The sequence below is a fragment of the Strix uralensis genome, chromosome 1, assembly GCF_047716275.1.
Source record: "Strix uralensis isolate ZFMK-TIS-50842 chromosome 1, bStrUra1, whole genome shotgun sequence".
NCBI lineage: Eukaryota > Metazoa > Chordata > Aves > Strigiformes > Strigidae > Strix > Strix uralensis.
Window position 1 is genome coordinate 169,293,783 of NC_133972.1, and position 17,351 is coordinate 169,311,133.

Genomic DNA, 17,351 nt, shown 5'->3' on the forward strand with positions numbered 1-17,351 from the left:
GCACTAGACAAATCACTCTGAAAACTCCATCTTTCATTCCTCAAAGAATTGATATAAATTCTGCAAGCAAATTAGGAAGGTTTTCTGAGTCATACTAAAACAAAAAGCTTAGGCAGAATTCAGTAAAAAGGACAGAATTTTGAATTTGCTTGTATTTATTTTTTAATGGAAGTGCCAGAGCCACACAGAGGATACAGAGCAAGGCCTAAGCACTACTGTCCTTCCTGGGGGGTCTCAAAGCAGGGCTTGCATGGGTACATGGTCTGTCCAGATCCAATGGACAAAGGAAATGCCACATCATGAGGAAATTCAGAGCACAGGCAAATCTCAGCTGCTGCAGAGTAATGACATGATGAAGAATAAAGATACTCCCATTGTATTCAAGTGTATTATCCATTAAAAATATAGAGGTGAGCTGGGGAAGTATAGACACACCCAGAGAGATTTCTTTATCAGCTTGTGTACATCAGCAGAGTTATTCCATTTAGACAACTGAGCAAAGATACTGGTATGCCAAGGATCCGGGTACACCACTGTCACATGGATTTGCCAGATCACACCAGGCATAGGATAGTGATCCCTCCATGATCATGAAAGGTGGGGGTTTTTTTAAACTTTCCAAGACATGCTCATCATATGCACATATAGTTTAATTTATTGCATATCATCCAACAATTCACCTCACTTGGGTTATACTGAGCCTCACTGCCCCTCAGAATTGCCTGAACATTATGCATATGGTCTGTGACGAAATTATATCTACATCCCATGTATATCCTCAGATGGCTGAATGGAGATAACTATGAAATTACAAAGTGGATAACCTTAATTGCTAGATGATATGTTTCCTCAGAGTGGTAACAACTAATACAGTGATTTTGCCATATCCAGCCTCATAGCAGAATTTCTCTGAAAAGAAAGAGACCTACATTAGAGAAGGAAGGGATCTGCAGGTATATGGAAAGATACAGAGATACAACAATTTGGTATTACCTGCTCCTAGAGAGACATCAAAAGCACACAAAGGAATAATCCCTCAGTGCTGTTTTTAAGCAATCTACTCAAGTTTAACTGCTTTTCTTTCCTCCACTTGCAGCTCCTCAAGCAGCTGCCAAGTTTACAAATATTTCTTCCAACTCGAGAACAGCTGTAGCCTATAATCACATATTTTATTTCAAACTCTGGGTTGTGGCCTACGTTAATGGAAATGAGAGCAAACTAAACAAGAAAATAATGGGGAAAAAATCAGTCCAAAACACATGGTTAGATTCTCATTTTCCTGTCAAATTTGAGTAAATCACTGGACTTTTCCTTCAGCTTACAGAGAAGATGACAGAACATAGATCATTCTAAGATCAATTCTATATATTTTATTTATTTTCTCTTCCAAACTGGTCTACACCTAACAAAGAAGTGCCACTTTTCTAATTCTAAAATGAAATCAAAATTTCTAACTCTATCACAAAACGTCAGTAAAGGTGTCATTGGGAGACCTTCAAAAATCTGCCAAGCAGAACACCATGAATCATGCACTCAGCATATTGACAGCTGCGCAAACCGGGGGATCTATATTCAAGGTAGGAGACAAAATAGCAAGAGCTGAAGAGAAACAGAACAAAAGTGGCAAGATAAAATGGAAACAGAAGCAAAACTGAACTGTGTAGTGTTATTACTACTTCACCATTAACACACCCCTCTCTCCTTTGTTAATTAACTTCACAGCATCCCTGTGAAATGAGAAGGAAGTTATAGCAACTGTAATATTGCTTTCATCTCATGAGGGTGACAAGTCAGAGGTACAACTGAGCAGAAGACATATGGAAGGTCACAGTCTGGGACAAAGATAGAAACTCAAGATTTCTTGTATCCTAAACCAGTGACCTAACCATAAGTTTACTCTTGCTCTTTCCTGGCTCTTTGGCCTGCATTTAATTTGGCAACCTGATGTTCACAAAGAATAAACTAGAAGACCATGGGTAGGTGGCCTACTGCTGGTCCCTGGTTACACACTAAACTGATTTCACTGTTTGATGAGAAAAGTGAAGGAGGACAGAAGAGGTGTAGCAAGTTGAGTGTGGTCTTCAGGTTCAAATGCCTGAGAAGATTTCCAAGAGACCACATGGTCTGGAAGGATGTAACATGTTTCTTTTCTAGGTTTTTCCATTCAGGAGCTACCAACTTGAGGAGGCTGAAATGAAAGATTTCACAACTTTGTCTCCAGCAGCCATACAAAATAAATATTTTCTTGAAAAATATTGTAAATTTTGTATTTGTCTTTTTTTAGAGTGATGAGGCAAAGACAAAGTTTTAATTAAAAGCCAGGGATGATCTGCAGATCAATTGAGAGATAGAGCTGCAGTAGATATATGTCACCCAGCTCCATTTTCAAAAGCTGCTGACCAGACATTCTCCAATGCACAGATGCAGGATTCTGTTAGCCTTACGATGCTAAACCCCTATTAATATCTTGGCAAAATTGACACCAAAACTGGCATTGTCTTCTGTTTCCACAAGAAATAAGACATTAATCTCAACTTGGAGTTCACTTTAGTTAATTCTAAGAAATGAAGAAAATCTCTGTTGGGTCTCTGTATTATATTCTGATTTAATAAACAGAAAGGTCATGTGGACAAGATACACAGGGGTCAGTAGAAGGTTTGGCTAGTCTATCAGGAAACGCAGTCCAGTATGCAGACAGCTGGTTAAATGATAGTTACAGGCATTTTTTTGTACTGCAAACATATCAAAGATCCATTTATTTAATGGATTGCATAGAAGTCAGTTGTCCCCCAAAGGTACAAATTCAGGAGACCTTGTCTTTCAAAGGTCTCTGAACCCTTGAACCTTATCACAAACATCATGGACACTACCATCTGACCCTTCACCATATGATCCTACTCATTGAATGTTCTTCTGGGGTGAGCAGGTGCATCATTTTTTAGGGATACGAACAGATACCTTTCTCTGAAGAAATCCAATGCTCCACCTTGGCATCAAAATGGTAAAACGTAAAACAAAAGGTAAAACAACAGTTGTGTAGCAGTTAATTTGCAACATAGTCACTCATAAACCTGATCTAGGTCACTAGAGTTCAGAATAGCCAGGAAACATCCTAAAGACTTCAAAGCTGTCATTGGTGCCCAAGATCCTGTTCATTAGCTTCATACTAGTGGCATCACCACCGTGATATACCTTCACTCACTCTGTAAGGGATTTCTGAAGGACTGGGGTGGTCAGACACCTTTGGCAACTGTTCAACTGTTGGTTGACCTATAACATCAAGACTGGTCAAAGTGGAGTACTTACTTGAAGAAAGCATTTAGTTTGCATAGAGCACAGGAGAGAACAGCGGGGAGCTGTTGGGTTTTAAATACTTTTGTTCAACAGCTAGAAGAGATGCTCAATTAGTTGCTGAATTCTTCAAATTAAGAAACAGTCAAATTGATTTCAGATCTATTTATGATTGAACATACTGATTAGGAGTCAAAAGATAACTGGAATCAGTTGGTCCCACAATTGCACTACACAGAGGAATAACCTGAGAAATAAACTGGACTACAATGGGTTGGATTCCAACCAGTAGTTCCTAATATTCCAGGTTTTTTTGTTTGCATGGTTGGGTCAAGAGAGTCCTCAATTAAAGATACATTTGTCAGTGAAAAACATACTAGCTCTGCTCTGAAAACTTCCTTGTCTCAAAGTACAAGCTGATGCTCCTTGCTGGCATCTGCCACTGCTCAAGATCAGACAAACAGCTTGCCCAGTGTTAGAGGGAAAGTGTTTATTGAAGTAGAAAAATAACCCAGTCATGTATCATGACATTGATTAATTTATGTCCTTACATCTTTAAATAGCACACAGAAAATAGTTCTGGTCTTGTTGATACTTTGCCTTGTGAGAAAAATCTGTTAATTCCTTTTGCTCTAATTCTGGGAAGTTCCTGATCCTTCAGATCTCCACACACCCCTCAAAAATTTCAGTAGCTCTGAGAAGAGCATATTAGGGCAGAAGAGTAGTGTGTTGGGGTCCTCCAAATTCCAGTGCCAATCTGCTCTTAAACATCTGCTGTTACTTAGAAGCTCAAGGGCAGCCTTGGCTGCAGTGACCATGAAATGGTGGAGTTCAAGATCCTTCAGGCAGCAAAGGGAGTGCACAGCAAGCTCACTACGCTGGAATTTCAGGAGAGCAGACATTGGCCTCTTCAGGGATCTGCTTGGCAGAGTAACATGGGAGAAAGTAATGGAGGGAAGAGGGGCCCAAGAAGGCTGATATTCAGAGATCACCTCCTCCAAGCTCAGGAGCGATGCATCCAGACAAAGAGGAAGTCAGGCAAAAATGCCAGGAGGCCTGCATGGATGAACAAGGAGCTCCTGGACAAGCTCAAACACATAAAGGAAGCCTACAGAGGGTGGAAGCAAGGACAGGTAGCCTGGGAGGAATATAGAGAAGCTGTCTGAGCAGCCAGAGATCACGTTAGGAAGGCCAAAGTCCTGATAGAATTAAATCTGGGCAGGGATGTCAAGGGCAACAAGAAAAGCTTCTATAGGAATGTCAGTGATAAAGGAAGACTAGGGAAAATATGGGCCCTTCCCAGAAGGAAACAGGAGATCTGGTTACAAAGGACATGGAGAAGGCTGAGGTAGTCAATGGAATTTTTGCCTTAGTCTTCACCAGCAAGTGCTTCAGCCACACCACCCAAGAGGCAGAAGGCAAAGGCAGGGACTGGGAGAATGAACTGCCCAGTGTAGGAGAAGATCATGTTTGAGACCATCTAAGGAACCTGAAGGTGCACAAGTCCATGGGATGCATCCACAGGTCCTCGGGGAACTCGTGGATGAAGTGGCTAAGCCACTAACCATCATATTTGAGAAGTTGTGGCAGTCTGGTGAAGTTCCCACTGACTGGAAAAGGGGAAACATAACCCTCATTTTTAAAAAGGGAATAAAGGAAGACCCAGGGAGCTACAGGCCCATCGGTCTCATCTCTGTGCCTGGCAAGATCATGGAGCAGATCCTCCTGAAAATGACGCTAGGGCACATGGAAAATAAGGAGGTGATTGGTGACAACCAACATGGCTTCACTAAGGGTAAATCATGCCTGACGAATCTGGTGGCTTCTATGACGGGGTTACAGCGTTGGTGGATAAGGGAAGAGCAACTGACGTCATCTACCTGGACTTGTGCAAAGCACTTGACACTGTCCTGAACAACATTCTTGTCTCTGAATTTGAGAGGCATGGATTTGACAGATAGACCACTCGGTGGATAAGGAATTAGCTGAATGGTCGCACTCAAAGAGTTGTGGTCAACAGTTTGATGTCCAAGTGGAGACCTTTGACAACTGGAATTCCTCAGGGGTCAATTTTGGGACCAGTGTTGTTTAACATCTTTGTTGGTGACATGGACACTGGGATCGAGTGCACCCTCAGCAAATTTGCCAACACCACCAAGCTGTGTGGTGCGGTGAACACGCTGGAGGGAAGGGATGTGCCATCCAGAGGGACCTGGACAGGCTGGAGAGGTGGGTCTGTGCAAACCTCATGGAGTTCAACAAGGGCAAGCACAAGGTCCTGCACATGGGTCGGGGCAATCCCAAGCACAAATACAGGCTGGGCGATGAGTGGATTGAGAGCAGCCCTGAGGAGAAGGACTTGGGGGTATTGGTGGATGAAAAGCTGGATGTGAGCTGACAATGTGTGCTCACAGACCAAAAAGCCAACTGTATCCTAGGCTGCATCAAGAGAAGTGTGGCCAGCAGGTCGAGGGAGGGGATTCTGCCTCTCTACTCCACTCTGGTGAGACTCCACCTGGAGTACTGTGTCCAGCTCTGGGATCCTCAGCACAGGAAAGACATGGACCTGCTTGAGCGGGTCCAGAGCAGGGCCACAAAAATGATCAGCGGGTTGGAACACCTCTCCTGTGAGAACAGGCTGAGGGAGTTGGGATTGTTCAGCCTGGAGAAGAGAAGACTCCAGGGAGACTTTTTTGAGACCTTCCAATACTTAAACGGGGCCTACAGGAAAGCTGGGGAGGGACTCTTTATCAGGGAGTGCAGTGATAGGATGATGTGTAATGCTTTTAAACTAAAAGAGGGCAGATTTAGATTAGAGATAAGGAAGGCTCGAACAGGTTGTCCAGAAAAGTTGTGGATGCCCCCTCCCTGGCAGTTTTCAAGGCCAGGTTGGATGGGGCTTTGAGCAACCTGGTCTAGTGGAAGGTGTCCCTGACCATGGCAGGGGGGTTGGAACTAGGTAATCTTTAAGGTCTCTTCACACCAAAACATTCTATGATTCTATCGATATTTTACATTCACCCCTTGGAGTCTATTCCAGCACCTCACTGAAATACGTAGAATGCTTTTCCTCAAGTTTAACCACATCATCTAGTCCATGATTTCTACCCTCCTTACAGAGTCCAGTCCTTTCAGTCTCTCCCTGCTGGTTAAATTTGCAAAATCACTGATCATTCTTCACATCGCGCTCTGCAACGGGTAACATCTCTCCACATATCTCTTTAAATGTCATGCCCAAACTAGGACAGCATCCTGCCTGAAGTCTTATCACCACCCACTTATAACTTGCAGTTATACACTTCTGCTGACTACCAAACATACCTGAGGCTGCTCAGTCAAGTCTTTGACAAGATTATAAACTACTTTGGTCCAACCAGACATATTTGTTCATAAAGTGATGCTTCTTCCTAGGTCTTTTTAATCTCAGAGTGCATCACAAAGGTCATGATCGTTCTTCCCATTTTACTTATGGGAGTACTGAGGTACAAGAAGGGGAAGAGCTAAGGCCAAGATCCCCTATGGAGCCAAGGATATAGAGCCAAAACCACAAACTGAGTCTCCAGAGACCCAAACCCACTCACAACACAAAACGCATCAGATTCCCTTGAAATAACAACCACTAGTGGTCTACTCACCATTTCACCAGGAAAGGAAAGATTTTCATGAAAAAAACCCCCACGTTTTCCTCATCTGGCACTTGCTACAATGTGCATGTTTATTACCAGCAGGGTCTGACACACAAATCACCATCTTTCTAACCCCAGAGACAACAGGCCTTCTGGACTTTGTGAGACATAAAATCTCTAGGTAGTGCTTAAAAAAAAAAAGGGTGAGAGACTGAAAAGAGGAAATTAAAGTTGTTCAGAGTTGTACTTGGGCAAGTAAAGAACAGCATGAAACACAGTGCTGCCATGGTCTCACCTGCCCTCACCTGCACCTCCAGAGAGACCATGAAAAAGGCACCTGCACTTTCTCAGCCATGAACAAGGAAACTCAGCTTGGCAACAGCTTTGATCAGTGGAAAGGAGAAAATCTGGCTTCTTAACTAGATAGATGTGAAAACATGTAGCAGGAAGAGGGGCAGGGAACACTTAAGATGCCTTTGATAGACTGGTGATAGCAACTTGCTTTGTGTAATGCTTCAGCTCTCCATGATTCATTAGGCTACAAGATCCATTTCAGAGTGTATGCTCCAGACTGCTAGGAAAGCTTTTTTTATTTTGCACCTAACAGGCAGCTAATCCATATCTATCCACTGCAATATCGCTCTCAAGAGCATCCTGCATTCAAACAACAGTTATCAATGACAGGATCAAGGCAATCTGTTTTCCTCCCCCCAGCTCTTCTATCAGAAGAAGCATAAAGTTGGCAAATCTTCCTCATGTGCTTCCTTTCCACACTACCAGTGGATCTTGGCAGAGAAATCCTCTAAAGAAACAAGTGCTGGAGACTTTGAAAACTTCTGATTGCCAGTAGATGTCATTGTATACTAGCAAAGTACCTGCTAGCCAGGGGCCAATGCTGAAAAGGAAGAAATGTTCTCTAAGTTTATGTAAGGAAAAAAACCCAAGTTACTAGTATTCTTGCCCTGCTGAGAATTAAGCTGTCACGATGCACAATTAGTATGTGATCTGGCTTCGAGTTGTTTATTACAATCTGCAGCTGTTATTCTGGGTCACAGAAAACCACAGAATTTATCTAAAACCCTCTAATTTTTGTTAAGAAAAAGAACTCCATCAAACCGTGGTTATTTTGCTGTGCAGAACGTACTTTAACTACAGCTAAGAGGACTCAAAAATACTCAACGAGCAAACTGAAATTGCCTGCATACACAAGAGGATTCAGAACATACTCAGAGTACTAAGGCAGATACTAACATTAATATGCCTCACCTTTTAATCAGAAGATTCAGAAAAGAAATGACAGATACAAATGACTCTAGTGAGCTGCATGACAGCCTTAGGAAGTAGATGAGGTATTATTATACAGATGTTTAAGTGCTGGACTGAAAAGTTAAGTGCTGAGTGACCTTAACTAGACGAAGTCAGTAACCAGGAATGGTTCCTGAGAGAGATGATTCCCAGCACAAAAAATAGTAAGAAAAAACCTGCAGATATTGCACTTTCACTTTTCATTACCAGGTCAGTTTGAGCTATGCTCACATTATTTTTTATTCTGCAATAAAGTAAAAAGATCTGAGTGCTAAGAACCAAACCCCAAGGAGGCAATATTTGCACAGCCACTGTCTCCAAGGAACACCAATTACTGGGCAGTTGGGGTTTTGTTTTGTTTTCAAATTTCAAACTCAATAGAATCTCTAAACTTTGAGATGTTTTCCCATCTTGTTACTGACAAGATGTGCTGGCTGAAAGAGCACTGCCCACCAACCTGGATGCTGATGCACAAAGTCTCCTGCTGCTTCCTTAGACTCTCAGAGACACCTTTCAGCTCGCCAGCCCTGGGTAAACTGGGTGGCATTTAAGAGTTTTGGGACTTGGTGACAATGTCTGAACACCACAGCAGCCCAAAGAAGGCCTGTGTGAGAGATGAGAAACCAGGCCTGCAAGAAACTAAGAAAAACAGCCTGAGAAAGCAAAAGTTGAGGCTGATCGAAGAAATGACTCAAACACTTGCAAGACAAAACTATAGCCGCAGGGTGCATTCTGTGGAGGTCGAAGCTGATAAGGCTGCCTGAATAACACAGAATGCAGCTGGAGGGGGGAGCCCTGTGGAGACAGGACGGCTCTGCTGTGGTGCACCTGGTCAAATTTCAAGGGCCATCTGTCCAGTGAATGACCTTTGCTTCATTATCCACGAAATGTATCTTAAAGTTAACACCCCTGAATATGCTAATGAAGACTAACAAGATCATGCTAATTACATCATCCCATGAAACACCTTACCCCTCCCCATACATGGGATATGTAGGTATGCGGGTTGACCTAGGGGATGGACCCAAGGAAAGTGTGTATAAATCGAGGGGGAAGAAAGAGGTGGGGGTGGGGGGTGGAGAGTGAAGTGAAGCGAAGAAGAACAGCTGCCTCCTGGAACCCTCGCTGGCGGGATCAGCGCAGAAACCCAGACTGGTGATCTCTATTTCCCCATTCCCTCTATCTCCCTCTTTTCCCTTTCCCATTAAGAAATGCAAGGCATATTGTATTGCTTGCCACAACTTGCTATATACTTAGCGAATTATCATGTGTTCAATTAGTACATTGTGGGTAGTTAATAAATGTTTAGACTTGGAGACTTGTTGTCCGCTCCATTGGTGATTTGTGAATCTGAGTCACTTGTCTCCCTCGTCTGAGCAAGATGTGACAGCCTGTAACCTAGGTGGAGCACCTTCCCTGCACCCAACTCAAGGTTTCATCAGTGAAAGGACACACGTAATCTCCTGGAGTAACAATTAGTTTTATTTGGAAGCTGTAAGAATAAGGACTAATTCTTAGTTTGTGCAAGCTCAGGCTCCACATTGTGTAAGTGCTCAGAGAGCGTGTCCTGCTTCTAGGAGTTCAGATGGTTGGTCCCCCTCCTTTGCATTGAAGCTTTTTTTAAGCAGAGGTTCCCACCTTTGGCCCTTGTTTGAACTGCACTGCAGTGGCCTGGCCACGTACCCTGATAATCCTGACCCTGACTTGCAGAACAACCTTCCTGGCTTGGACTTAGACTTGATTCATGACTGTGGATCAGTCTGGTGATCTGGACTCAGCTCAACCTGCCTACCATTGCTGACCCATCCTGTTCCCTTGCTGGAGTGCTACGGGATAAGCCCTGGCTGGTGAGGTCCCTGCCCTGCCAGACATGGTATTGTTTCCATCTCCATTCCACTTGGGGTACAGCTGGTCCTTGCTGCACCCTGACACTCAGGGACCTGACTCTCAAACTTTATTATAGCTCTGTGTGTCTAAAACACCACTTCCAGCCTGAGCTTTACCTGCAACCAAGTCAAGCCCTTCTGGTCCCAAAATACATCCCTTAAAAATATCCAAGCAAAAGTTCTCCTTTGCCATCAAACCAGCATGCAATATCAGACTCCAGCTATGTCTGTGGCACCTTTTTCAGGCAGAACTGCACTCATTTTCTTGTACCCCAAGTTACTGGATGCTAGCCAGGCCTGACCCAGAGGCACTGCGCTCGTGCTAATTTGCTAAGTCCTGCTGACAGCACAGCACTGGGGGAAAAAAGTTATATGGCTTTCAGGTCAGACCTTTCTTACATTCAGCTGCCTCAGGGCAAAGACAGAGAGCACAGGGCTCTGTGTGGATAGACTCTATCTAACAGGGTAGATTTCTGCAGCTTTTCAAGAAGCCCTAAAAATGGCGGTAACTCAAATTTGGAAGACAGAGGAAGCAAAGCCTTTGTTTAAAGGATCTAGCAGGCAAGATATACAAAGCCTTGAAGGAAAGAGGTTCTCCAGCTTCATTTTACATTTTACAAAGACTAGCTGCTTTGCCCAAGGTCAACAAACCTCTTGGAGCCAAGTTTTAAGCCTGAGTCTCCTGCAGCCTAGCCCAGAGTCTTAACTATCTGCCTGCTTTTCTTCTTTATGCTTGGTCTTGCAGTCACTGCATCTCTAATAAGCCAAGCCACTTCAGAGGTTTTATTCTCGTAAGAAATCCTATAATAATCCTTCTGCATTTTTATCAGAACAAGTCATTACCATGTAAAAAAACATTGTTAGGAGAATATAGACTTAATCTACTGAAGCTGTTTCTCATATTCACTGCTGCATGTGTGATTATTAGCATGAAGGGAAACAGATAAAGCACAAAAAGAAAGCTTCTATACTCTTGGAAACACATTAGTGAGGGAAGTCCCAGTGTAAGCCACAATGAAACTTTCATCCACCACCTCTTCAGAAGGTGGGTGCTTCTGGTTAGTTTTCTCCTCCACCAGACTGGTTTCCTGTGGAAAATCACAGTAGTGATCACTTGACTCAATACTTTAATGACACTTTTCTTGTGTTTCTTACTCTTCAATAGCTATAAACTGTTGGTCCAAGCCCTGAGTGGACTATGGAAACTTTTGTCCCCTTCTGGGTAATGAGGCTCTTAGGAATAGTCAAGAGTTGTACAAAAGACCAAGAATAGCTACCAGCAGTCAGGCCAAAGGTCTAGCTAGCTCCTATCCCATCTGCAGCAGCAGCCTTATGGGAGACTTCTCTCACCTACTATACTGCCATCAGTTGCTGATGTCCTGAAGCAGAGATAATATCTTTGTACTGATGAGATGATTACAGATGTCTCTCTTTAATTAACACATATGCACTTTTTTAAACACACAAAATCTTAACCTCCAGAGCAGACTGCGAAGAGGAGCTCCAGTACCTACTGTATGAAAAGCAGCTTCATTTTGTTCATTTTAAACTTACTACCAGGTAGTTTGATTTGCTTCCCCTTAGCTTTTATAACAGAAGAAACAGTTAAAATTTCCTACTGATATCTCCATACAGATTTTCATCATGTCCTCTCCAAAGTCATCACTTTTCTAAGCACCTTCCCACCTGCGGAGCCTTCTCACTACTGTTGGGCTTTAGGATGCTAGAAAGGTGGCTCAGCACCATTGCATAATACTCTGTACTTTGCAAGACAAGTGCATCAGTTTTTAAAAGCCTCTAAGATTTCTATATCAGCCATTGGAATAATCTCCCCAAGTGGTAGACTCCCCAACATTGGACAGTTTTAAGACTGAGCTGCACAGGGTGCTGGGCCATCTTGTCTAGACCATGTTTTTGCCAAGAAGGGTTGGAACAGATGATCCTTGAGGTCCCTTCCAAGCTCATATTCTACGATTCTATGATTCTATGAAGTTAAACTTTGTATGGAGGCATTAGAAAGGCAGGCTGGCTCATGATGTGGATGGCTGTGCCCCAGGAATGCAGACCTCATACTGTACAGAACCTCCCTTGTCAAACATGATTACCCTGACTTTGATCAAGAGTCACTGAAACCCCGTCCTGCTTGAATCATCCTCAAAAATGTTCAACAGCTGTTCCTTCTGTTCTCACTCCGCTCCTGCACCTACTCCTCTTGGATCAACAGAGGTTTGAAGATTTGAGTTATAACCCTTGCAGGACCAGGCCATCTGGTCTAGCAAATATCCATTTGAATAACCTACAGAACAAAGTCAAAAGATTGCCTTTCATGGTGATCATGTTATAGAATTGGATATTTGCCCATGTATAATAATCAGTTCAATAGCATAAGCATGTGCAAAACCAGTGAATGAACACACAGTAAAGGGACACAGATTTACGAGCAGAAATATGACAGACTACAACTAATGCCATAGGGGTTAAACACTCCAAGGGCTGAAAGATAACAGTCAACAGTGGAAATTTAAGATCTAATATGGAGTAGTGGCAGCTGAATCACACCTAACCAGGAAATCCACTTGAGAGCAGTTTACAAGAGCACCTCTTATGTTATTTTCTTTTTTTGTATCTATGTACAATTACTTGGTCTGCACAAGCATGTTTCTGTTCATAAAAAGTTTCCTCTACCAGGCTGAGATATTTAGGCCTGGAAGAACATGCTGGGCTGTTGCTTGAGCCATCACAGTGAATTTCCTGGTTTTCACAGTCACACAAGACCTCACATTGACATGAATTAGGTTTTTAGCCACAGCTGCTATTATCTTTTGGTTTACCACTAGTGACGTTCTTGGCACGTTATGTATTCTAATACAAGCATCATTTTGGCTTCAACTTAGTGATATAACTGAGGTAATGGCCTGGAGAAGCAAGGCCAGTGCCTCTGCTGTCCTGGAAAAGCAAAGGATTTGCCCTCTAACAAATGCCTCAGACCTCACATAATTGCCCTACACACTACTTGGCAACAGCATGATCTGGCAGGTGTTTGGCACTTGCACAGCTGGAGAGCAATACTACGAGGGGACAATAGTAATCTTGTCATCTCAGTCTTTTCAAAGGTGAGATAACTTCATTCTATCAACACTTAGGATGTGAGCCTTGTCCTTATAAAGGAGCCCGCAGCACATGCACAGCAACGATTGCACAGACTGCAACTGTTCGAAGTCCAGCATCTCTGACCCAGTTTCCTAGCACTGGCCTGTACCCATAAAAATCAAGGGAACATAAAGCTGTCACAGCCAGAGCAAAAAGAATTCATGCTCATGCAACCATTGCAATGCAGCAGGCAAAGAGAATGCCATGTGAATCCCCTCCTTTCAGGTGTTCTCCTCTCTGGGAAGGGTTTAATTTCATAGGCTCTCCTCTTTTTTTCAGGAGTATAGATGGTAACTAGCACTGCAGGCACTTGCACCCCAACTCCCTGTGGTTCTGGCTACTTCCCTCTCATAGGCATTTCTTCTGATGCCAAGACACAGACATGGTACTCCGCCCCTGCATGCAATAGCAATCCACGGTATGTACGCTACCTGCATGGCTGATCCCCCCCCACTTACAGTCCTATCCTCTTCTGCTGCTGAAGGTTCACCTTTGCACCTGAAAATGATCTTTTCTGTTCAGGAAAAGTTATACACACAAATATATCACTGAGGCAGCTCTGGTGTTGGCATGATTGGCTGTGGAGCGCTCTAGTGCGGTGCACAGAGGGGTTTCCAGAACTGGAGGAACCTGAGGGGAGTGGAGAGACCCACCAAGAGCCCACAGTTCATGACACAGAAGATGAGAAGACCTGGGTGGGACCAGAGGCAATAGCAGCGAAGCCCCCCACACGTATACAAGAAGCCCCTGGGGAGCACTAGCAATCCATGACCAGCAAACAGGCTGTGGCATGGCAGAAAGGTCTTGGAAGTCTGGGGAGGTCCCAGTCAACTGGAAGCTGGCAAATGTTGCTCCAGTTTTCAAAAAGGGTAAGAAGGAAGACCCTAGCAACTATAGACCTGTCAGTCTCACTTCAGTGCCTGGTAAAAATATGAAGAAGGTTATTCTGGGATTTATTGAAAAACACTTGAGAGACAACACAGCCAGCAGTCACAGCCAGCACAGGTTCACAAGAGGAAAGTCCTGCTTAACCAACTTAATTTCCTTTCATGACAAGGTCAACCATCTATTTGACCAGGGGAAGCCAGAAGATATCGTTGGTTATGGATTTTAGTAAAGCTTTTGATACTATCTCTTACAGTATCCCTCTGGGGAAAATGTCCAGCATACAGCTAGACAAGTCCATAATACATTGAGAGAGCAATTGGCTGATGGGTTGGGATCAAAAGATTATAGTAAATGGGTTTACATCAGGCTGGTGGCCAGTCATCAGTGGCATTCCCCAGGGCTCAATTTTAGGGCCAGTGCTCTTCAATGTTTTTATAAATGATCTGGATGCAGGAATCAAATTTACATTAAGTAAGTTTGTAGATGATAACTAAACTAGGAGGAGCTGTGGACCACCTTGAGGGTAGAGAGGCCTTATGGAGAGATCTGGATAGACTAGAGAGTTGGACAGTCACCAACTGCATGAAATTCAACAAGAGCAAGTGCAGGATTCTCCACCTGGAATGGGGTAATCCTGGTTATACATACAAACTGGGGGATGAGAAGTTGGAAAGCAGCCCTGCGGGAAAAGATCTGGGGGTTTGGTTTGATGGCAAGTTGAGTATGAGTCAACAGTGTGCCCTGGCAGCCAAAAAGGCCAACCATCTCCTGGGGTGCATCAAGCACAGCATAGCCAGCCAATTGAGGGAGGTGACTGTCCCACTGTACGTGGCACTGGTGCAGCCCCACCTCAAGTAATTGTGCAGTTTTGGGTGCCTTAATATGAGAAGGCCATCAAACTATTAGAGTGTGCCCAGAGGAGGGTAATGAAGATGGTGAAAAACCTTGAGGGCAAGACTTATGAGGAGCAGCTGACATCACTTGGCTTGTTCAGCTTGGAGAAGAGAAGGCTGAGGGGTGACCTCATCACAGCCCACAACTTTCTCAAGGGGCAGTGGAGGGGGAGGTGCTGATCTCCTCACTCTGGTGACCAGTGATAGAACACAAGGAAATGGGATGAAGCTGCATCAGGGGAAGTTCAGACTGGACATTAGGAAAAGGTTCTTCACTGAGAGGTTGGTCAGTCACTGGAACAGGCTCCCCACGGAAGTGGTCATGGCTCCAGGCCTGTCAGAGTTCAAGGAGCATCTGGACGACACAGTCATACGATTTAGTTGTAGGTAGTCCTGTGAGGAGCAGGGAGCTGGGTTCAATGATCCCTATAGGTCCCTTCCAAATTGAGATATTCTATGATTCTATATCCCCAGGTTCCCTTTTTAATCAAGCCAGCAATGTACAGTTGATATATCTTTGCTCTTTCTCCATCATCAACAGTGGTGACACTCAGCAACTGGGCAGACATGGGGCACAAACACACCGGGTACCAAATACATTTCCTCCACAGATGAGGACAAACTGCCTTGACTGGCAGGAGTACCAAATAAATTAAACAAGCTGGACATAAACTCAGGGATGTCCGTAACTACACATTTGTTTGGACCAGTCAATGTTGTTTGGCTATCCCAGTCAAAGAATTTCTGCACATACTGTGGGGTCTTTTTATTTTTTCCCCTCCAATCCAGACTTGCAGACCTATTTTTCTAGGCATGACAATAATACAGATGGAGTGATGTTTTATAACACTTTTCTGCAGAGATCAAAACATAAGAAAACAAGAACTTGCTTCAACTGCAGCACAACTCAAATTGTAAACTTCATGTTTCCCATCAGACTGCTGACTCTCGCCACCTGCCAAACATGAGCTGGTTTCCAAAGGCTGAATCCTGAGTCTCAAAGGCTAAATAGTGGCTGTCAGTGGGAGGACTGTAGGAAGATGGATGCAGAAATGTGTGCTTTATGGCCCTCATGTCTCTAGCCTGGCTCGATAATATTTCCTGCCATGAACAACCCTCATTTAGATTGTAATTTCACATGATGTATCACCACTATATACAATCAATATATCATAATCATAGAAAGAACAAATGAGAAGATGCAATGCCCATAAATGCCATGTTCTCGCTAGTGCAGCATTCTTCCTTTCAGACCACAAGCCAATATTATTTTAAATTCTCTGAGCAATCAGGTAGCCACAGACCCCCTGGAAAAGAGCTCTATCTCATTTTCAGGATGAACCATGACTTCTTCCTTAATACATCCATCTATCTCCTAGACCCTCCTGTCAATCTTTTTTCCATTGCTCCCCACAACTTGAAATTTCAGTTTGGTGATAAGAAAAACATCCACAGCCAGGTGTGATATGGAGCAACAGAGAGAAAGAGCTACTTCTCCTCTGCAGTCTAGGCCTGCAGTCTCATTTTGTTGTGGGGAATGGGAAGTTTGCAGCCAGAATTCCCTGGAAGCCAACATATTTTTTAATGCTAATTAGTCTAGTTATGCTACTTGTTCCCCATTGTTATGCTACTTGTTTCCCATTGAATGCATTTTCCAAGATAGATAACCTACCTATTTTCAGTGTTTATTTTGTATCCTCAGTGTTAACCTCCAAATCTTAATACTCTGTCCTATCTAACATTTGCAGTAAGAAAATACTCCGGCTTTTGTCCTTCAGGTTATTAATGAAAATATCCAACAAAAAGAAACAGTGTGGCAGTCTCCTCATGACCCAAATTTAAACCTGTTGAAAATTCAATTAACTCAAAATTATACTTTCCCTTTGTTTTTCATCCTTCCAGACAGTTGCTTTACTGCATTATCCTCCACGAACTCACCGCTGATTACACAAAGCAAAGATTACGATTTCAATTTGATAGCATTTTACATGGCCAATGCACAAAGGAAACTCAAAGAACACAAAGAGGAAAAGCAAAAGCTCATCTGCAGAAGGAGGCATAACACAATATAAAAGTTCCCCACAAAGATCTAACTGTATCACACCTCTTGCATTCTGTGTACTCCAAAAGCAACCTCTGAGCTATGGAAGGCAACAGCAAGTTTAATCATTTAATTAGTCTAGTGAAGGATTAGATCTTACCTTTTCTCCTTTTTCTCCTCTGCCATAGGTTCTGCCCTAGAAATGAAAGAAGAGGGGAAAAGGTACATTTGATAGCAAGGATGTCAAACGACTCTATAAATATATATTTCG

The 17,351-nt window shown here is 43.3% G+C and overlaps 1 protein-coding gene across 1 annotated transcript in view; it reads right to left on the reverse strand.

The window, feature by feature from the left end:
* COL22A1 (collagen type XXII alpha 1 chain) overlaps positions 1–17,351 on the reverse strand; it is a 219,672-nt gene that overhangs the window by 119,064 nt on the left and 83,257 nt on the right. The window contains exon 11 of the mRNA XM_074860265.1: positions 17,241–17,276. Coding sequence (XP_074716366.1) covers positions 17,241–17,276 — 36 coding nt within the window. The remainder of the gene's footprint in view (positions 1–17,240; positions 17,277–17,351) is intronic.